This window comes from Rhinatrema bivittatum, chromosome 2, assembly GCF_901001135.1.
Source record: "Rhinatrema bivittatum chromosome 2, aRhiBiv1.1, whole genome shotgun sequence".
NCBI lineage: Eukaryota > Metazoa > Chordata > Amphibia > Gymnophiona > Rhinatrematidae > Rhinatrema > Rhinatrema bivittatum.
In genome coordinates, this window is record NC_042616.1 from 71926125 (window position 1) to 71949194 (window position 23070).

The 23070-nt window shown below is 45.4% G+C and overlaps 1 protein-coding gene across 7 annotated transcripts in view; it reads right to left on the reverse strand.

Moving 5' to 3' along the window:
* Positions 1-23070, reverse strand: part of NKTR (natural killer cell triggering receptor) — a 369410-nt gene that overhangs the window by 7740 nt on the left and 338600 nt on the right. For all 7 annotated transcript variants that reach the window (XM_029588338.1, XM_029588337.1, XM_029588336.1 and 4 more), the window contains one exon: positions 15203-15310. In XM_029588338.1, coding sequence (XP_029444198.1) covers positions 15203-15310 — 108 coding nt within the window. The remainder of the gene's footprint in view (positions 1-15202; positions 15311-23070) is intronic.

Here is a 23070-nt window from a genome sequence, read left to right on the forward strand (position 1 = left end):
ACCACAATTATGGCATCCATCATTCTGTATGGACAGCTGAGATTTGCCCATAGGTGCTGGAAAACCTCATGATTTTGTAAAACTCTAAGTGTTATCCATTGGGACCCACACATTTACCTTTGGGTAGCAACTTCATGGCTGTGTGGATTTCTTCCATTGCAATGGGAGGCGCATCTAGATTTGTATTTTGTATTTCTTTCACTCGAGGAAGATGTAGTCATTTATTTTGGGAAGTGGCCACCGTAGGGGTGGCCAGAGGTGCTTTACCCCTTTCAGAAAATGGGCCTCATTCGGATGAGCCTAAAGGTGGGTTCCATTCATCTTGTCCCTGAAACAGAAGAGAGTTGCTACCTAGACCTTCAAGGAGTTAAGGGTCAAACCTTTATTCATGCCGTCCTGCAGACATTCCAGAATTAGTGGGATTTTGACCGCCCGTTGGGAGACACTGTGTTCGTCTCACCAGGCCTCAAATAATCTCCAGACCTGCTCATATGCTAGGGATGTAGAGAACTTCTGCGCACGGAGTAAGGTGGAAATTACTGCCGCAGAATATCCTTGCTTCATCAGGCAAGCCCTCTCAAGGGCCAGATCGTAAGACAGAATCGAGTCAGATCCTCATGAAGGACTGTTCCCTGCTGTAGCAGGTCCCTGTGCGGGAGGCACAAGAGGGTCTCCACTAAGAGTCTCTGCATGCCCACATATCAGATGGCTGGGCCAATCTGGAGATTCTAGTAGGACTTATCCTCTGTAGTGTTCGATTCTGAAAATGATCCTGCACAGCAGGGGCCACGGAGGAAAGGCATATAGCAACTCTTCTTCCGGCTAGGTCTGACCGAGAGCATCGATCCCCCGAGACCACTGATCTCTTCTGCGACTGAAGAATTGGGGAACCTTCGCACTGTGAGATGCGGCCAAGCAGGTCGATGGCCTGATCTACTATCAGCTGAAAGGCTTTGGCAGAAAACGCCCAGTCTCCTGGATCCAGACTCTCCCTGCTTAGAAAGTCTGCTCTGACGTTGTCTTTTCCTGCAATGTGGGAGGCTGAGATCATCTGTAGATGTATTTCCGCCCATTCCATAAGGAGATCTATCCCCTGTGACACTTGCTGGCTCTTGGTTCCACCCTGGCGGTTGATGTAGGCTACCGCCATTGTGTTGTCCGACATTATACAGACTGTTTGACCCTGGAGTCTGTGGCTGAATTGTAGACAATTCAATCTGACTGCCTGGGCTTCCAGGCAGTTGATGTTCCAGAGGGCCTCTTCCTCAGTCCAATGTCCTTGGGCCGTCAGTTCCTGACAGTGAGCTCCCCAGCCCCGGAGGCTTGCAACTGTTGTGAGGACCAGCCAGTTCAGAGAGGGCAGGGGTACACCCCTGCTCAGATGAGCTTCCTGCAGCCACCACTGCAGCCGAGAGCATACGCCTATCGGTAAGTGGAGGCAAATCAAATAGTCTTGAGACTGTGGTTTCCAACGTGATAGTAGCATTGAAGTGGTTCCATAACTGCTCTGAAATTCACCCCCGAGTTATCCACCTTCTGAGAGAGGAGCAGGCACAAACGAGCTACCAGGGCACAACAAGAAGCAAGCTGTAGGGTTACTGCTACAGCATCGAAGGCCTGTTTAAGGATGGACTCCATCCATTTATCGTGCGTGCCCTTTAAGGCAGCTCCTCCCTGCACTGGGATAGTTCGCTTAGAGACGGCTCAGACCAGTGCATCCAACTTTAGGGAAATGTAAACGCTCTCTCACTGTCAGATCCAGTGCGTATAGATCTTCTAACGCTTGTCCCCCTTTAAAACTTGCATCAGGGGCATCCCATTCCAGGTCAATCAACTCCTGGTTGGCTTCCAGTACTGGAAAGTAGCAAGAGGCTTTCCATAGGGAAATCAGAATGGGATTCTTCTTTGGTTCCGTCATAGAGTCCACCCCAGGAACTACCAGCATCTTCAGGGTCTGGGAAACCAGGGCTGGCAATTCATCCATATGGAAAAACCGTAACATAGTCAGATACGGTCCTAAACCAGGGGGAATTTCCCCATCTTCTAAGGAATCTGTATCCTCCCCTCTTTATCTGTGCCATCTGGGTCCCTGCCAGGGATACCCTTGGTGAGGTGAGGCATGCCTTGAGGTCTGCTGATAGGACTGGGAGAGGAAGGGCTTACCAGTTGAGGATCTGTCCGGACAGGGGCAAATGAGGTAGTAGACCTGTGTCTGTATAAAGGTTTGAAGGCCCTGGAAAATTTTAAATGTAGAATTTCTCCTTCCAAAAAGTACAGCAATCCCCACCATCTGTTGGAGACTGAGAAATACTGAAGGGCTGAGGTCACTGCAGGGGTGTATCTAGGGTGACATCAGCTTTGAAATCTGACTCAGTTTCCATCTGCTGGCAGGGGAGCATAACCCATTGGTCCTGAGTCTATCTGGCTACATGCTAGGAAATGTAATCTGTGCTGGTCTCTTCAGAACGGAAGCTGTTGACACTGCGCCCAAGGTCGATATCTCCCATGTTTCATAAATATTTCTACCATGTTCAGGAGATTCCATCAAAGCAGGGTCCCCTACTATTGAGGAGAACCTCTTGATACGTTGAGGTCACACAGAAGTCTCCAGTGAACCGGCTGTGGCCCCAGAATTTAAAAGAGAAGGTGGAATGTGAGAATCAAGGGTTAGGGAGACAGAGCTTCCCGAAGAAGCTGTATAGGAAGCCATGCCAAGCTGAATAGGCCCTGATGGGGTACTAGTGCAGCTAGGTTGCATAAATCCTTCATTGGTTGGCTGAGATAAAGAGCATGGCCCCAAGGGCTTTAATGGAGGAAGGTGAACAGTTCTTTTCCACTTCTTACCCATTAGACCTGAAGCAAATCACAAAAGAAGAAAATAATGCAGAGAGACTTCAAGGTTTCAAAATGTATCAGCAGAGACAGAGGGAAAACCGTAAGCTGCGTGCCCCTTTGGCATGTGTGGCTTCAGCAGTGCACCACTGCAGAGTTGGTTTCTCCAAGCGTCTCCCAATGATGACATCAGACACCAGGTCTTGCGGAAAGAAGGCAACACTCACCGTGGAGCAAAAGAAACCCCCACAGTAGTATTACAGGGCTCACCTGACACTTCCATCTCCTCCACACATTCTTGGAGGCTGTCCAACCTTGCGACTTCTCAGTCACTGTAGCCACTAAATTAGTGATCTGGGCCATAAGAACATAAATTGCCATGCTGGGTCAGACCAAGGGTCCATCAAGCCCAGCATCCTGTTTCCAACAGAGGCCAAACCAGGCCACAAGAACCTGGCAATTACCCAAACACTAAGAAGATCCCATGCTACTGATGCAATTAATAGCAGTGGCTATTCCCTAAGTAAACTTGATTAATAGCCGTTAATGGACTTCTCCTCCAAGAACTTATCCAAACCTTTTTTGAACCCAGCTACACTAACTGCACTAACCACATCCTCTGGCAACAAATTCCAGAGCTTTATTGTGTGTTGAGTGAAAAAGAATTTTTTCAGATTAGTCTTAAATGTGCTACTTGCTAACTTCATGGAATGCCCCCTAGTCCTTCTATTATTCGAAAGTGTAAAAAACCGAGTCACATATACTCATTCAAGACCTCTCATGATCTTAAAGACCTCTATCATATCCCCCCTCAGCCGTCTCTTCTCCAAGCTGAACAGCCCTAACCTCTTCAGCCTTTCCTCATAGGAGAGCTGTTCCATCCCCTTTATCATTTTGGTTGCCCTTCTCTGTACCTTCTCCATCGCAACTACCGTATTTTTTGCTCCATAAGACGCACCTGACCATAAGACGCACCTAGGATTCAGAGGGGGAAAATTAAAAAAAAAAAAAAATTGTGCTAAACCGGCTCTGTGTCTGGGCGTCTTATGGAGCAAATTAGGGGAGTGCATAGCTTTTTTTTTTCCTCCCCATTTTGTTTTCGGGTCTGGGGAGGGCCATTTCGGTCCACTCCCCAGATCAGAAAACTTTTCTTTCTCTGGGAACCCCTCCCCCCCAAACCCCCCCCCCCCATCCCAACCCTTTAAATTAATTAACCCCCACCCTCCTGACCCACCTCCAAGACCTGCCGACTTAATTTACTACAACCCCCCACCCTCCTGACCCCCCCAAGACCTGCCAAATGTCCCTGGTGGTCCAGTGGGGGTCCGGGAGCGATCTCCTCGGCTTTGGCCGTCGGCTGCCAGTAAACAAAATGGCGCCGACGGCCCTTTGCCCTCTCTATGTCACTGAGACCGACCAATAGCAGCGGTCGGTCCCAGTGACATAGTGAGGGCAAAGGGCCGTCGGCGCCATTTTGATTACTGGCAGCCGACGGCCCAAGCCCAGGAGATCGCTCCCGGACCCCCGCTGGACCACCAGGGACGTTTGGCAGGTCTTGGGGGGGGTCAGGAGGGTGGGGGGTTGTAGTAAATTGTCGGCAGGTCTTTGGGGGGGGGGGGGGTTTGTAGTAAATTAAGTCGGCAGGTCTTGGGGGAGTCAGGAGGGGGGGGTGTTAGATTTTTAGTTTTTTTTTTTTTATATTCGCTCCATAAGACGCACATACATTTCCCCCCCACTTTTGGGGGAAAAAAGTGCGTCTTATGGAGCGAAAAATACGATATCTTTTTTGAGATGCGGCGACCAGAATTGTACACAGTATTCAAGCTGCGGTCTCACCATGGAGCGATTATAGAGGCATTATGACATTTTCCGTTCTATTAACCATTCCCTTTCTAATAATTCCTAACATTTGTTTGCTTTTTTGACTGCTGCAGCACACTGAGCCGACAATTTTAAAGTATTATCCACTATGATGCCTAGATCTTTTTCCTGGGTGGTAGCTCCTAATATGGAACTTAACATCGTGTAACTACAGGAAGGGTTATTTTTTCCCTATATGCAACACCTTGCACTTGTCCACATTAAATTTCATCTGCCACAGATTCCAGCAAAAGAGACCCCCACAGTAGTATTCCAGGGCTCACTTGTACTTGAAGACTGCTCCCTCTCTGCCAGTTTCAGAGAGAAGCAACTGCAAAGTTGGTTTTGAAGTCACTCCAGGCATCTTCCAATGATGATATCAGACACCGGGTCTTACAGGAAGAAGGCAACACTCACTGCGGAGTAAAAGAAACCCCCTTAGCAGTGTCCCAGGGCTCACCTGCCATTTCCATCTCCTCCACACATTCTTGGAGGCTGTCCAGCCTTGCGACTTCTCAGTCACTGTAACCACTAAATTAGTGATCTGGGTCACCACAGATTCCAGCTTTGTATCCAGTCAGTTCCGATTTTGCTTAAGATCTCGCTGATTGTTTCTAACATCACCTGGAAGTCCTGTGTCCCCCAGCAACTCATCATCTGGTGTGGCTTCCTTTTCTGGCCCTGCTTTCTCAGGTATCAATTTTTTAATTGTTCATTTTGGACAGCCACTTTGGTTGTTCACATCATCTGCAAGGACTGTTTTGAGGGGATCTCTGACCATGTGTTAGGTGCAAATTGACAAATTAAAGTAAGATTTTGTTGAGGAGGAGCAGGAGAATGTCATCTCTGCAGCCACCTGCTACACTGCCATCTAGGAACTTGCAACCCTTGGACTTTTTAACTACTTATCTGAAGGATAAGTAGTTAAAACTTTAAGAAACAAATAAGTTGTGTAAATGTTTATAAGAATTCAGAGTATACTGTCAATTACAGTTGTATACACTCTCTAGTTTAATATATGTTTGTAAAATCCTAATTTTAAACACTCTATCGTGTTTAAGCATATATTTTTCAGGGGCTTTCTACACAAAATCTAACCTAATGAAAGCAACATTTCAACAATTAACCATATTGAAATATTTTAGATATACTGTGCTATTGCAATATTACAATATACCACTTTCTAAGAAACAATTTTCAAAAAATGCTTTCTGCTGGGGCGTGGTTTTGCCGCGGATCAAGATGGCTGCACAAGCTTAGAGCTCCCTAATACCTCTCCTCCCAGTTGCTTTAATACACGGGTTTCCACACTTGTTTCGCCCCCTAATCGTGCTTGCAAGCTTCTGTGTAAGACCAGGATGGCGACCAAAGAGAAACCTAGTAAGCTACAGTGGTTCTCTTTCGTCAAAGCGGCACACGACTTACAGGAGCTGGGCTCTCCTCCAGTAGACAACATGGCGGACGAGACCGGCTGCTCCGACCTAGAGGACCGGATCCTTTCGCCACCGCACGTTACTGGGAAAGTGTCTAAAGATGACGAACTTCCTACAAAAACTTTGATCAGAGACTGGTTTATAGAACTCAGGGCAGAAATGAAACAGCACAAGGACGAATTACTTCACTCTTTTGCTGAGACTCGGGAAGAAATGAGGACCCTTGGGCAGAGGGGTAGATGAAATAGACACGGTAGTTGAGGGCCATGCGATCGCACTTCAGGGACTGACGCAATCGAGCCAGGAAGCTCAAAACAGCATAATGCAATTATATGACAAAATAGATCTCGAGAATCACAATCGAAGAACTAACATATGCATAAAGGGGATACCAGAGGCGGCTGAATTTGAGGACTGCCTATTTATTGCTAGAGATTTCTGTTCTTTTATTCTCATGCATGAATCAGGGGAAACGTCCTCGGTTGGGAATGTTGGTGCTGCAGACCTTCAAATAGAGAGGGCTCTCAGGTCCTCGGGATGTCATTATTAATTTTCAGCGATTCACCCACAAAGAAAAGATAATGACAATAGCTAAAACGAAGCACAGCTGGACATGCCGCGACAACGAGATATCCTTTTTCCAAGATTTAGCTCCCAACACGCTGAAGAAGAGATACGAGCTGAGAGCTGTCACCCAGGCTCTTAGAACAGCGGAGGTCCGATATCGCTGGCAGTTTCCCTTCGCGCTCTCTTTCCAGCATCAAGGAAAAACATACCGGCTGAAAACAGAAGTGAAGATTTTTGCACAGGCCGGACTGGAACTGCAAATCCCAGCTCCTACCAAGCTACAGAGACCTCCCCCTTTAGATCGCAGACCAAGATGGCAGCCGGCAGGGAAGACAAGGTGCCATACTCGAGCGCAAGCAGCACGGGACGCCACTACCCTCGCAGACCAGGGCTGACTTTATTGAACTGGTTCCCTGGAAATTTTATTACCCGAGTTCTTACTTTAGGGGGGTGATGCATGCATACACTTATTGTCCTACAAACCTTGAAACCTGTTGAATGTTTTATTACTATGTTGAGTATTATTATTCTATGCTTAATACTTTGAAGTCTCATAGTTTACAATGTTCATTTGGGAGGAGATGGGAGAGGTGTGGTTTATTGGTTTGCGGACTCCACACTCCACAGGAGGGAATCTGGTGGGGTGTATGTTTGGATTCAAAACTGGGGGTTATCTTTTCCGGTTGAATGCCTTTAACTTGGGGATTTCATATGGAATTCTCTTTGCATGGAGATTTATGATTAAGGGTGGGGAACTCACAATTCATATTATGTTTCTCTTTTTTTCTCTATAACTGTTTGGTGTGAGAGCGAAGGTACATTTATTACTACTAATCTATCATGATCTGTTTTCTTTCTCTTAACATGAAGGGACTGAACACCCGTAGGAAGAGAGATCTTTTGCTAAGGGAGCTGAAGGCAAGAAAAGTGTACTTTGCCCTGATACAAGAAACCCACATACGTAAGAGACATGAGCACCTACTATGATTTAAGGAATACCCACAGATGTTCCTGGCTGCTGCCAATAAATCTGCCAGATATGCGGGAATGGGAATCCTGGTTTCAGCCGCTGTCACTTTCGAGCTGTTATTTCAGCATCAGGATGCTGTGGGGTGCTATGTCCTTATTAAGTTTAAACTAGGCTCTGCTATATTTACAGTGCTCTCCATATACGTGCCTCCACAAGATCAAGTCACATTCTGGAAGAGGATTTTGACGCTGTTATCTGCAGATGCGGAAGGCTTTCTGATAATTGGGGGAGATTTTAACATCACTTTATGCCCTGAGAAAGACAGCACGCATCCTCAAGGCCATCAACCGCAATGTACGGGACTAAAAACGAGATCTATCATTCGCAATCTTATGAATCGTTGGAAGTTGATGGACGTTTGGAGGCACCATAACCCTTCGGCGAGGATGTTTACTTTTTACTCTAATCCTCATGCTTCTTATTCTCGATTTGATTTCTTTTTACTAGATCAATGCCTTCTACCTAGGGTCTCGGACACGGATATACACCCGATCACCTGGTCCGATCATGGGGCAATCACCTTGGATGTGGAGGATGGCGAAACTATGGGAGGGCCGACTTACTGGAAGCTCAACACATCATTATTAAAAGATAACACCTTCAAGGAGTGGCTTACTGCTCAGGTGCGTGAATACTTCCTGCTTAATGCTGACCCAGCAATCCCAGTTAGTACGGTTTGGGAATGCTCGAAAGCTGTTGCTCGAGGTCTATGCATAGCAAAAGCGGTAGCTCTTAAGAAGGAGCGGGAAGCTAAATGCGTTGCGTTACAGTCTGAGATTGCTTTGTTATCTACATTACATATGCAGGACCTTTCGCCCAAAACTTATTCTAAACTTTGTGACGCACGCCAACGCCTTCTACAACTCCATGCAGATAAGATGGCTTTCCAGCTGGAAAGAATCAAACAGACTTATTTTGAAGGCAGCGATAAAGCTGGCAAGCTGCTTCCTAGACAGCTAAATAACAGGATCGTACAGAGCATGATACCGAAGATTAAGAATCTTGCAGGACAGATTACTACTGCTCCAGAGGAGATTAAGAGGAGTTTTGTGGATTTTTATGCACAATTATATAGTAAAGATAATTCTATCCAAGACTCTGACATCCAAGCCTTTTTAGAGGGTGTGAAGTTGCCACTGCTAACGGAGGAACAGAAAGACTTCCTGGATTCGCCAATCACAGAGGTGGAAGTGAGGGATGTTATTAAGCACTTACAAACTGGGAAGTCTTCGGGTTTGGATGGCCTTTCGAGTGAATACTATCGTGCACTTTCAGGTGAACTAGCGGGCCATCTGGCGTCCCTCTTCAATTACATCAGAGGAGGAGGTCCTTCCACGTGCAGTCTAATATAGCAGGCATCACAGTTATCCCTAAGCCGGGAAGAGACCCAACCATTTGCAGGTCTTATAGACCCCATATCCCTTATCAACCAAGACTTAAAGATTATGGCCCGGATTTTGGCGCAGCGTTTGAACCGCTACCTCCCTGAACTTATCCACTTTGACCAAGTCGGATTCATTCCTCAATGCATGGCGGCAGACAACGTTCGCAAAATTTTGGACCTAATGTGGAGGGCGAAGAAAGAGAAAATTCCAGTGGTTTTACTCGCTGTTGATGCGGAAAAAGCTTTTGACCTGGTACATTGGTCATTCCTGTTCCAGACATTGCGGGTCATGAATTTCGGGGAGTTTTTCCTTCAGTGGATACTCCAGCTTTATAGTTTGCTGAGAGCCACAGTGAAAGTCAATGGGAGATATGGTCCCTGTTTTGAAATAGGGAGGGGTACAAGGCAGGGATGCCCCCTGTCCCCCTTACTCTTTGCCCTCTTTTTGGAGCCATTTGCCACCCGCATCAGGTACTCTCCAGCTGTTAAAGGCATTGAGTTGCTTGGTCATCAATACACTATCTCGTTATTTGCGGATGACATCATGTTCATATTATCCGATCCAGCAGCATCATTAGGGGCTGTGAAGCAGGAGATGGAATCTTTCAGTCGCGTTTCTGGTTTCAATGTAAACCTGGATAAATCAGAGCTTCTCAACATTAATCTCAGCCCTGCCGAAGTCAACACCCTTAAGGGTTCCTTCCCTTTTAAATGGGCAAAGACAGCTCTCAAATACCTAGGTATATATCTCAATGCTTCCCTGGAAGATCTTCATCGTCTCAATTATATTCCTCTCCTTAAGGCTATTGACTGTGATCTCTTCCAATGGCATCAAAAACAGTTTTCCTGGCTGGGCAGGATTGCTATTAAGATGAATATTTTGCCTAGACTTTTCTATTTATTTTCTACTCTACCAGTCCACTTGTCCTCCTCCATGCTGAAAAAACTACAAAAGAAAATATTTGATTTTATTTGGAGGCGCCGACCACCACGAATCACACACCACACAATGTATTGGCCAAAACTAGCAGGAGGCCTGGGGGTGCCAAATTTGTTATGCTACTATGCCGCCTCCCAACTGAAAGCAATTGTAGATATCCACAAACGAGAGGCGACTAACCAATGGGCTCAGATAGAGCAAGCTATAATAGGCCCCATGGCGCTTCCCACCTTGTTTTGGCAACCTCGTCACACATGGAGGCCAATCCGGTGTGTTCCTTGGGCTCTCCACACGACATTGCAGACGTAGCAATTGTGGAAGGCTAAATTGCTAGGTCACTTCTCTTATTTCTACCAATATTCCCTATACCATATGTCACAATTTCCAGCAGGACAATCCTCGACTTTTTTTAAATCATGGACCCAGGCAGGAATTCTGACAATTGGACATTTACTCCAGGGGGGCCAGTTCGTCTCTCTACCATAACTTGCCCGACAATATGGAATTTCGGAGGCCGATTACTTTCCTTATATTCAGGCCCATCATTTAGAAACATATAGAAACATAGAAATGACGGCAGAAGAAGACCGAATGGCCCATCCAGTCTGCCCAGCAAGCCTCACACATTTTTTCTCTCATTCTTATCTGTTACTCTTAGCTCCTTGTTCTATTCCCCTTCCACCCCCACCATTAATGTAGAGAGCAGTGATGGAGCTGCATGCAAGTGAAATATCTAGCTTGATTAGTTAGGGGTAGTAGGGGCAGTAACCGCCGCGATAAGCAAGCTACACCCATGCTTATTTGTTTTACCTAGACTATGTTGTACAGCTCTTGTTGGTTTTTTTTTTTCTTCTCCCCTGCTGTAGAAGCAGAGAGCCATGCTGGATATGCATTGAAAGTGAAGTATCAGGCGCATTTGGTTGAGGTAGTAACCGCCGTAACAAGCCAGCTACTCCTCGCTTTGTGATTGCGAATCCTTTTTTTTCTTCACCCCTGTCGTTGAAGCTATGCAGGATATGCGTGAAGCATCAGTTTTTTGTTTTTGTTTTTGTTTTTTTTTTTTTCCCCTGCCGTTGAAGCAGAGAGCTATGCTGGAAATGCGTGATGTATCAGTCTTTCTCCCATGCCGATGCAGCAGAGAACCATGCTGGATATGCATGGAAAGTGAAGTATCAGGCACATTTGGTTTGGGGTAGTAACTGCCGTAACAAGCCAGCTACTCCCCGCGTTTTGAGTGCGAACCCTTTTTCTTCTCCTTTGCCGTTGTAGCAGAGAGCTCTGCTGGATGTGTGAAGTATCAGTTATTCTTCTCCCCTGTCATTGAAGCAGAGAGCTATGCTGTATATGCATTGAAAGTGAAGTATCAGGCATATTTGGTTTGGGGTAGTAACCGCCGTAACAAGCCAGCTACTCCCCTCTTTATGAGTGCAAATCCTTTTTTCCATTACCTCTTGCTGTTGAAGCTTAGAGCGATGTAGGAGTCACAGTAAGCATGTGTATGTTTATTTAATAAGGGTATTGTGTCAATAGCCATCATTCTGGCGAGTCACCCACTCTTCATTGGTGGCCTCTTGACTTTATGGATCCGCAGTGTTTATCCCACGCCCCTTTGAAGTCTTTCACAGTTCTGGTCTTCACCACTTCCTCCGGAAGGGCATTCCAGGCATCCACCACCCTCTCCGTGAAGAAATACTTCCTGACATTGGTTCTGAATCTTCCTCCCTGGAGCCTCAAATCGTGACCCCTGGTTCTGCTGATTATTTTCCTATGGAAGAGGTTTGTCGTTGTTTTTGGATCATTAAAACCTTTCAAGTATCTGAAAGTCTGTATCATATCACCTCTGCTCCTCCTCTCCTCCAGGGTGTACATATTTAGATTCTTCAATCTCTCCTCGTACGTCATCCTATGAAGATCCTCCACCTTCCTGGTCGCCCTTCTCTGTACCGCTTCCATCTTGTCTTTGTCTTTTTGTAGATACGGTCTCCAGAACTGAACACAGTACTCCAGGTGAGGCCTCACCAAGGACCTGTACAAGGGAATAATCACTTCCCTTTTCTTACTTGATATTCCTCTCTCTATGCAGCCCAGCATTCTTCTGGCTTTTGCTATCGCCTTGTCGCATTGTTTCGCTGTCTTCACATCATTAGACACTATCACCCCAAGGTCCCTCTCCTGCTCCGTGCACATCAGCCTTTCCCCCCCCATCGAGTACAGTTCATTCGGATTTCCACTCCCCATATGCATGACTTTGCACTTCTTGGCATTGAATCTCAGCTGCCACATCTTCGACCACTCTTCCAGTTTCCTTAGATCCCGTCTCATTCTCTCCACTCCTTCCGGCGTGTCCACTCTGTTGCAGATCTTAGTGTCATCCGCAAAAAGACAAACCTTACCTTCTATCCCGTCCGCAATGTCGCTCACAAAGATATTGAACAGGACCGGTCCCAACACCGATCCTTGCGGCACACCACTTAAAACCGCTCTCTCTTCAGAGAAGGCTCCATTTACCATCACACATTGTTTTCTGTCCGTCAACCAATTTGCAATCCAGGTCACCACATCGGCACTCACTCCCAAGCTTCTCGTTTTATTCACCAGTCTCCTGTGCGGAACCGTATCAAAAGCTTTGCTGAAATCCAAGTAGATGACATCTAGTGCTCTTCCTTGATCCAATTCCTTGGTTACCCAGTCAAAAAAGTCAATCAAATTTGTCTGACAGGATCTTCCCCTGGTGAATCCATGCTGCCTCTGGTCCATCAATTCTCCAGACTGTAGATAGTTGACTATTCTCTCTTTCAGCAGTGACTCCATTACTTTTCCCACCACCGAAGTGAGGCTGACTCGACGCCAAGATCTGAGGCCTTCTTGCTCTCTCTTCGAGAACTATTGTAGAAGAGCAGACAAGCTAACTAAAACTGCTTCTAAAGTATACGGTTTATTGAATGAATGTGATAAATCATCTATGCCTCATACCCGCCAGTGGGAAATAGACTTGGATGAATCCTTAACGAACAAAGATTGGGGATATATTTATCAAAGGGTAGGTCGAAGTTCTATCTGCACGACTTCAAGAAAACTGTTATAAGCTGCTCTACAGATGGCATATGGTACCGCAAAGGTTAAACATACTTTTCCCCCGATATTCACCACTCTGCTGGCGGGACTGTGGAGCTGTGGGTACCTTCCTACATGTGTGGTGGTCGTGCCCGAGTGTAGCGAGTTTTTGGAAGGACATGGAATGCTGGATCTCCCAGTTACTTCAACGGCTGGTCAAGCTGACTATTAAAGCGGTATTCCTCCACGGCCACACCCAGGGGTTGGATAAAAATCAGCAGAGGTTTAGTCAGCAGGCGTGGATAGCCTCACGGCTTTTGATTGCCAAATATTGGAAAAGTGACAGATTGCCCACACTGGAAGAAGTAGTCACGCTGCTAAGACATCATAAACGTCTAGATTATCTTACGGCAACTCGTTATAACCGGCTAAGCACCTTTGAAAAGATTTGGAGCTCTCTCTCTTCGGCTTAATGAGCTAACAGATCTCCCATACGGCTAATCGGACCCTCTCGGGTGTTTCCAGCTCCCTCTCACTTTAAGACACTTTAAGTCCTCTAACTATCCGCTTTATTTTCCTCTCTGCATTTTTTATGTTATCTTTTCAATATTGTAACTAGCTTCTAGAGTCGCTTGTTCTGCTGCTCTCACTTACCTTAGGCCTAGGGTGGCCCCATCATACCCTTACTCCATTGATATTTTATTTCATTGTTATTTTACATAGCTTTTCTTTCAGGCTGACAATGAAGTGACTATATGACTCTGGATAATAGCTTTGACTCTCGTTTATCTATTTGTCAACCACATGCTATTTCTTAACCACATGTTATTTAATGTTAGTAATAACATAGTACCGGAAAACTGGGGGTTTAGGGGGGAGAGAGGGATAGTCATAGATTTGGAACAAGATAGTCGCTATGTTGTTTATAGCGTATTTGTAATGCTGCTGTTCTGCATGAGCCAGCTGTTGTAGGCTCTATATTTCTGCATATTTGTTCTTTATCATATTTTGAAAATTTAATAAAACTTTAATAATAATAATAATAATAATAATAATAATAATAAAAAAGCTTTCTGCCATGTAATTTTAAGGCTGCAATATACCAGAACATGCAATTTCATTAGTACCTATTAAAGAGGTCCCAAAGCAGGGCTCAGAGACCGTGAAGTGCAAAAATAGAAAGCGGTCCTAAAAACATAAATTTTTTGACAATTTTTTTTCTTTCCATCACAAAGAGACAGTAAAAAAGAACTTTATACAAGCAACAATGGAAGGGAAAATGCTAGACATTTAACCTGGTCAGGATCTAAAAATTCTTTGCAAAATGTGTATCTAGCAAATAGTCATATTTTAGGTCTGAAAAAAAGCGGATTGAGAGACTTCAAGCATCTCGGAAACTTTTGAGTAAACTATTTTTGCTCAAACTTTCAGGCCTGCCTCCATTTTCCAGCATAAGTGTTATTGGCTTTATTCCAATATACACAAGGCTTCTCTCTTTTTGGATATGCAAAGTTTTTCTGACATCTCTCTTTTCATTTTTATCCTTTGTATCTGATAATGTGTGCCATGTGTTTTGGATGTGGTTTGCTGTTGCATGTAAAGGAAAGAAACTGTTTGCATATAGAATAAGGGTCATTCCAGATGTGGTAACCACCTGTGTTATCTTGTTACATTCACTTTCTGTTCTCTTTTGTGCATTCTAGGTTTCTTATTTTAGTATATGGTCATGTATAGCTATTTCCTTCATGTACTGTAAATGTATTCACTTCTAATTCTGTAACATCTTTTGTGAAGTATAGATAAGACCATGCACTTCTTCTAAAAAATGTGCCCAACTCTTCCAGCCCAGAGTTTTCACCAGTAGATACATGCAGAGTGGTATACCATTAAATGGAAGAGATAGCCCATTTGAATGTGGAGCTACATTCTTGCTTTGCATTTTTAATGCGGCATTTCGCTTTAAGCTAGAAATTTGAGGGTATTTTGTTTTTCCCTTTTCAGCTACAATGTGATATGCTAGAACCTCATATGTTAGAACCAGTTTGAACAAGCACTGATGAGGAAGGTGGTCACACAGTATTATTTCTTTATTATGTCAGTACCTGGATCGTCTGTCAGAACTATGAGATCTGCGATAACTGTAACTCCTCTTGCTTCTGCTACGGCTAGGACTTCTGCTATAGTAGCTGTCATATGTGTAAGATCTACTCCTACAAAAGAAAATGCAGTTTTCCAAAAGGAGAAAAATATTTTGCAGTTTTACAATACATTTGTGAATATATCTGTCCATTACAGAGGTAGCACAAATAAACCTTCACACCTCCAAAATATAAGTGTAAAACTATCAGATTCATATTTTACAGTATTTATAGTCCATCTTACCAGACAAACTGTTTATGGTGTATTCCAGCAAAACAGATAAAACAATGAGAAATGACTACTTACCTGATAATTTCCTTTACTTTAGGACAGTCAGATGAATCCAGAACAAGTGGGTTATGTATTTCTACCAGCAGATGGAGACGGAGCAAACTGACGTCACAGTATAAACTCCCCTGCAGGTACATTGGCCTGCCAGTATACTCTTCAAAAGCATCTGTGGACAGACTAGCAAAAAAACGACTAAAAACAGATAACCATTGCAATACTCAGCCAACATTGAGCTCAGACAAGAACCCTAATCCAGGGACTGGGGTAATAGTAAGCCCTGTAACACAAAGACACAGGAGGATCATTATGCAATCATACGGCAGCCAAGGGAGGGAAGCTGGATTCATCTGACTGTCCTAAAGAAAAGGAAATTATCAGGTAAGTAATAATTTCACATTTCTTAGCGTTCAGTCAGATGTACCCAAGCTACTCCCGAATAGGGCGGAGGGCTGCCTGTGGTCCAGTCAAACCTGCACGTGCAAAGGCTGCATCCCGGGCCTGCACATCCCAGACTATAATACCTGGAAAGGTATGTAAGGAGGACATCGCAGCTCGGCAAATGTCGATAAGAGACAACAATCCAACTTGTGCCCATGACACTGCCAGAGCTCGAGTGGAATGGGCTCGACCCTGACTAAGTGATGGCTTCCCAGCATCCACATATGCAGCCAAAACTACTTCCTTAATCCAGTGAGCTGTTGTAGCTGCAAGACTGCCTCCACTTGTCTAGACCCGCCATGGAGGACAAACAGGTGATATGACCTACGCAAAGGCCCAGTGACTTCCAGATATCTGACAATATGACTCTTGACATCCAAGAGTCGCAACAGATGAGACTCTTCTACATCTCTCTCCCTGTCCAGAGATGGCAGGGAGATGGACTGGTTCAAATGAAACACAAGAGACCACTTTTGGTAAAAAGAGAAACTGCTTCTGGCAAGACAAGCCCTGCAGCTCGGAAACCCTATGTGCGGAACAATTTGACACAAGGAACACTCTTTTCAAGGGCAACAGTCAAAATGTAGGGCCTACCAAAAAATAAAAAAAAATCAAAGTGAGACTCCATAGGGGCACCAGAAATGAAAAAGAGGACTAAGATGTTCCACTTCTTTCAGAAAATGGGCCACATCAGGATGAGCTGACAAGGATCCACCATTGACTGGACCACTGAAACTGGCAAGAGCAGTTACTTGTACCCTTAAGGAATGATGAGCCTAGCCTTTATTCAAGCCATCCTACAAAAATTCCAAAATGAGCAGTATCTTGACCAAACAAGAAAGAGTACCTCTATCCTCACACCAGGCCTCAAACACCCTCAAACATACACACATAGGCCAAGGAAGTGGAGAACTTTCTAGTTCTTAGCAAGGGGGAGATCACTGCAGCAGAGTATCCATGTTTTAGCAAGCAAGCCCTTTCGAGGGCCATACTGTAAGACAAAGTCGAGTCGGATCTTCATGAAAGACAGGCCCCTGCTGCAACAGGTTCCTGTGTGCCGGAAGTCAAAGAGGCAAATTCACCAGGAGCCTCCATAGATATGCCTCCCACGGTCTCCTGGGCCAATCTGGAGTAACCAAGAGCACCATCCCTCTGTGCCGTTCTATCCTTCGAATAAATATGCCTAACCGGGGCCATGGAGGAAAGGCATACAGAAACTTGCAATCTGACCCTAGCAATTTGAATCAGCTGAAATGCCTTGCCTAACACCACCCATTCTCCTGGGTCCACTCTTCCTACTGAGAAAGTCTGCTCTTACACTGTCTGTGCCTGCGATGTGTGAGGCTGAGATCATATGGAGATACACTTCTGCCCATTCCATAAGTTGATCTATTTCCTGTGACACTTGCTGGCTCTTGGTACCTCCCTATGGATTGATGTAAGACACAGTTGTTGCATTGTCAGACATTATGCGGACCGAGTGACCCTGTAGCCTGTCGCCGAATTGCAAACATGACAACTGGGTCACCCTGGCCTCCAGGCGACTGATATTCCAGAGAGACTCTGCACTCCAGCGCCTTTGTGCCATCAGCTCTTGACAGTGAGTCCCCCAACCAAGGAGACTTGCATCCGTTGTCAGCACTAGCCAGTCCAGAGGGGACAACAAAACCCTCTTCCATAGATGATCCACCTGCAGCCACCACTGCAGTTGGGAGGAGACCTCCATCAGCAGGTGGAGCTGAATCAAATAGTCCTCAGACTGTGGATTCCACCAAGAAAGCCGGGGGCGCGGAAGAGGACGCATATGCACCGTCGCCACAGAACCATTTCCATGGTTGCCGCCATTATGCGAAGGACCTGCAGGAAAGACCATATGGTCGGGTGCAGAGTGTTCAACACAACTCTGAATTCAAGCTTTTGGCAGAACACCTCGTCCCACTTCATGTCGAACTAAATTCCCAGGTATTCCAGTCACTGAGTAGACTGAAGACTGCTCTTGGCTAGGTTCACCACCTAGCCAAGCTCCCACAACCGGCAAATCACCTTGCGAATTACCAGGCGGCTCTCTTCCAGCTACTTGGCTCAAACCAGCCTGTCGTCCAAATATGGGTGTATTAGGATTCCAACCTTTCTCAACTCTGCTGCAACTACCACCATTATCTTGTAACTGGTTCCGGGAGCGGTGACCAGACCAAAGGGCAGCACCTGAAACTGAAAGTGGCGTTCCAGAACTGCGAACTGCAGGAAGCGTTGATGTTCTAGTCAGATGGGAATGTGGAAATACGCCTCGGACAGATCCAGAGGGGTAAGAAATTCCCCCGACTGTATGGCCATTGTCACCGAGTGCAATGTCTTCATGCAAAAAATGCTTCACTCGCAGATGACCGATGCCTTTGATATCCAGGTTGAGACAAAAAGAGCCCACCTTTTTTAGCACATACTGAAGAGCCTTGCCAATGTAGTTTCCACTGCCTTCTTTATCTGTGATGAGCGACAGGGAAACACCATGAACATGTCTCAAGGAACACTGTGAAACCACAGTGCATATCCTTCTCGTATCACCTCCAGGACCCACTGATCCAATATGATTTTGAACCACCTCTTTTAAAAGAGAGATAGCCATCTCCCTATCTCCTGTTCCCAGGGGTAGATTGGCAAACCTTCGTTGGGAGGCTCGGGAGGTTCCACTACACCTGAGCCTGCACATCTCTTCTGGGTTGTCGGGGGACGAAAGGACAGACCTACTGAAGGGTCAAGTCCTCTGAAAGGTTGCTCCTCTACAGGGTCAAAAAAGCTTGGCTCCTCTATAGTAAGACCTCTCATGTGAAGCACTACGCCTGCTTCTTATCCTCTGGCAAACGAGGAATTGAAGATTCACCCCACTTACTGGCCAGTTTCTTTAACTCACTACCAAACAAAAGTGAGCTATTAAGGGGCAATTTGTGAAGTTAGCCTTGGAGGTTGCATTAGCCGACCAATTTCTCAATCATAATTGACACCTGGCCGCTACTATCTAAGCCAGCCTCTGGCTGAAGTGCGGACTAAATCACAGCCCGCCTCTGCCAAGGCAGCAGCAGCTGGTTCCATAATTGCCCTGGAGTTTACCCCAGAGTCAATAACCTCCTGGGAGAGAAGTAAACAAGAGCAAGCCACAAAGGAACAACAAGAAGCGATCTGCAAAGTAATTGCCACTGCTTCAAATGCTTGCTTAAGGATAGTCTCAATTTTTGAATCATGGGAATCCATCAAGGCCGCTCCTCCTTGCAGGGGAATAGTGGTCCGCTTGGAGACTGCACACTCAAGTGCATCCACTTTGGGAAAACCTAAGTGCTCCCTTACCACTGGATCCAGAGGGTACAAGCCTTCCAAAATCCAACCCCCTTTGAAATTAGCCTCTGGGGCGCCCCATTCAAGATCAATTCTTGAATGGCCTCCATCACAGGGAAAAAAAGCCAAGAGGCTTTATGCAAGGAAACCAAAATGAGATTTCTCTTTGTCTCAGACACTAAATCTGCCCCAGGAACTCCAAGCATTTTCAAGGTCTGGGAAGTCATAGCTAAAAGTTCATTTCTATGAAAGAACCGCAACATAGTTCTATATGGTTCTAATCCAGGGGGAATTTCACCATCCTCAAAAGAGGAAGGATCGGCATCCTCATCTGTGCCATCTGGATTTCCATCTAGAGGAACAGCTGCCACTCCAGGAGTATTCCGGCATCCAACAAAAAAAAAAAATAGGCAAGATTTCCCCCTGTGCCTCTGCTCTAGGAGCAAGGGACAGGGTCAAGGACTGCGTCTGAAGAAAGGATTGTAACCCCTGGAAAAATTCTACCCATGAAAAAGTAGAAGCATCCAGACCGGGAGGGACCTGAGGTAAACTCACTGAGCTACCTTCTCCTGCTGAGGAACCAGTTAGGGGAGTTCCAAAATCAGGCACCCCCACCTGAATTGTCTTTACCCACACCCACATCCAGCTGGGAAGAACCAGGCTTAGTGAAATCAGAGGAAGACAATCCACCCTTAGCCTGCAAACAGCGTTGGCACAAATCAGCCCTGGCTGAGTTGCCCTTATATAATAAGCAGTACAGAGAGAAAGATGCTTAGGTTTCTTAGGCACAGGCACCATGATGGCCGACAATGTGCTGAGCTGCGGCCGGAGGCATGCCTCTGGGTTTTTTGTTTTTTTTTTAGATTGATACTCAACTAGGTGCCTAAAAATTATGCGTCCAAACCTTAGGCATAGACACCTAGGTGCTTACCTAGGCAGCCAAAAATTAAGTGAACAAAAAACCTAAGCGCACAGTACAACTTGTGCACATGGGTAAGCGCGCGGCCACTATGAGTCACTTAATGTGGGCGCAGACTACTAGGCCTCACTATGCACCCAAAAACTGGGCACACTTCCTGGACGCACAGCAAGACACTCACACACACCCTGCCGACAATCCTGTAAAGGGCAGCCTTAGAAAGCGTGCGAAAAGCCATTGTGGCCTACCACATTGTGCACAGCAAAAAGCCTCAGAGCAGGGCCTAGCCTAAGGAGGCTGCTCAACCCGCCAGGCTGCTCACATCCCTTGACCTCCCATGGAGTGGAATGAATGTTGGACTGGCGCACCGAGCACAGAGACTGGGGAGGGAGGAAACCCTGTACAACAAATCCTCCTGCTCTCTCTCTTTTTTTTTTTAAATTTACCGGAGCTCAGCCTTACCTGCTGAGCACAGAGATGGTCTCTGGCTGCGTGGAATAGTAAGCCTTACCAAGTAAATCTATGATTAGGGATCCCATCTGGACAACAATGCTTTCCGCATGGCCTCATGTGCACTCTCGCCCATGTGACTAGGTCCAATGCCGCTGTCATGGAAACTAAAAGTTAAAGATAACTCCAAATCGCGGGATACCTGAATGCCAGCAAGGGATGCGCCTGCTGTTGTACCTTTTGAATTATATGGACCAGTAATTCTCAACCTGTTTGGCACGACATACCACTGTGTCACAAAGCATAGGCAGGTGTGTCGCCATCCTCCACTGGCCCGATTGCTCTTCCCACCCTTCCACCTGCGTGGGACACAGATAATTCCTTCACCCAGACTTAAAAATGCTACCAGCCCAGATCAAACAAAGCAGCAGAGCCAGTGGCTGCTTTCGGTGTTGGCTTGAATACCATAGGTCTAGTGGCAGCAGGGCCTTTCCTTCTCTAAGTGGCCCAGAAGAGGATGTGGGGTGAGCTTTTGTGGGAAGGCGAGGCCATGCAGTTGTCAGAAGTAAGAGAGGAGTAGAATTGGCTGAGCCTAAGCAGCATGAGGAGCAGCATGAGCTGGAAGTAGAAGAGCAGTAGTCAGTTATCAGGAGCAGGAGGTAGAACTGCATCAACTCCCACAACCCCAAGAAAGAGGAAGAGTCCAGTTAGCTGTGGGAACTGGAGGAGGCGGCTGCTACTGCCACTTATGCTTCTGTGGGGGGAGGGGAATGAGTGAGATAGAGAGGGTTGTGTGAGCAGGTGAGAAAGGGCATATTTGTGTGTGTGTGAGCATGTGAAAGAGGGCATTTTAGAGCAAGAGAGGATGTATGTATGTGTGTATGTGAGAGAAGAAGTTAAGAGCAGCAAACCCCTCCTCCTCTCCCCCTGCTAATTCAAATTAATCTCAGAGCACCTGGAAATAAAAAATTCTGAAGTATGGAGAGTGGGAGTAGTTTTTATCCTTATTTGCTTTAATTATTGGGTGTTTGTGTCTGCTCTTTAGAAATTTTATTGTTTGGAAAATTTTTACGAGTAATTATTGAATGTTATTCTTTTTCATCTGCTGTTTTGAAATATTTAATCTTTTAATAAATGGGGGTTTTACTGTTATAATTGATGTTTTATTTCTTGATTTATTGTTATGTTTTATGAGGAATGACGATGATTCTATTTTTCCATTGTTGCACTGTATTAAGAGTCTGGCCGGTTGTGGTTTTCAGTTCAGTTTTTGTTTGCATGGTTTTATTTATACTTCTCTGTGTTGAATAAAGCTCCCAGTTATTCCAGGGACTGAGAGGGAACTATGCTGCGCTTCGAAAGGTTTTCAACTCACTCCAATTTCTGCAGCACCCGTATTATATTCTCTTTGTGGCTGACACACATACTCAATTTCATTTCACTCGGATTAAACAATTGTCTAGCTATGGGTGTACCAAAATCTCTTCTTGGCGTACTGCTGCTGCTGTTACCATTACCTTCGAAAAGGTCTTTGAAGCCATGACTAACTCAAAGTGTGAAGCTTGAAACTGAAAGTCTTCCGAACACTACAATGTGGAGGTACTTCTGATGAGATTCCCTTATTGGGATGTGTAGATACGGTGTCAGAACTCTCCTTGTCTTACTGCCAAACATGACACAACTTCAAGGTTTCTATCCTGAAATGTGACACTCTCAAGGACTTGTCATCTTGCTTCAAATCTGTAATAAAGTGAAAGGACCCTTCTTTCTTTAAAACCACCAAATAAACTGAATACAGTCCTGACCCACTGGATTTTTTGGTACTGGTATTACTGCCCCCATGAGAAGACAATGTAGTGTTGTATTTATTGCTTCTCTTTTGTGAATGGAATGACAAAGGACAAGGAAACACCAATTAGTTTAATTGTCTTGAATTATTTCTAAGACCCATTTATCTGAGATAATTTGGACTCATCTCCGTTAAAAACCTGACAGAAGTCCTCATATCTTCGGAACCAGATATTTGGCTCCCCAATCTTCATTGTGAACTATGAAAGGCTTCTGCATTCCTGAGCTTTCGCTTTTGGAGGACTGAAAGGAGTGAAACCTACTACAGGGCCTAGTCTTTTAAGTGCCTGATGTCCCTCCCTGCTTGGCATCCCAGAATTTATTTTGGGTTTACATCAATCTGACTTCGGGAAGCCTAGGCACTTTGGTAACTCCCCAAACCTTAGCTATTTTCTCTAGATCTTCAAACAAATTTCTTTTAAAGGGAAGCTTTACTAAATTTGTCCTTGAAATAGAGTCTGCTGATCAATTCCTTAGCCACAGAAGCCTCTTAGCCATCACAATAGAAGCCATACTCTTAGCGGAAGTGCACATCAAGTCAAAGGAAATATTTGCCAA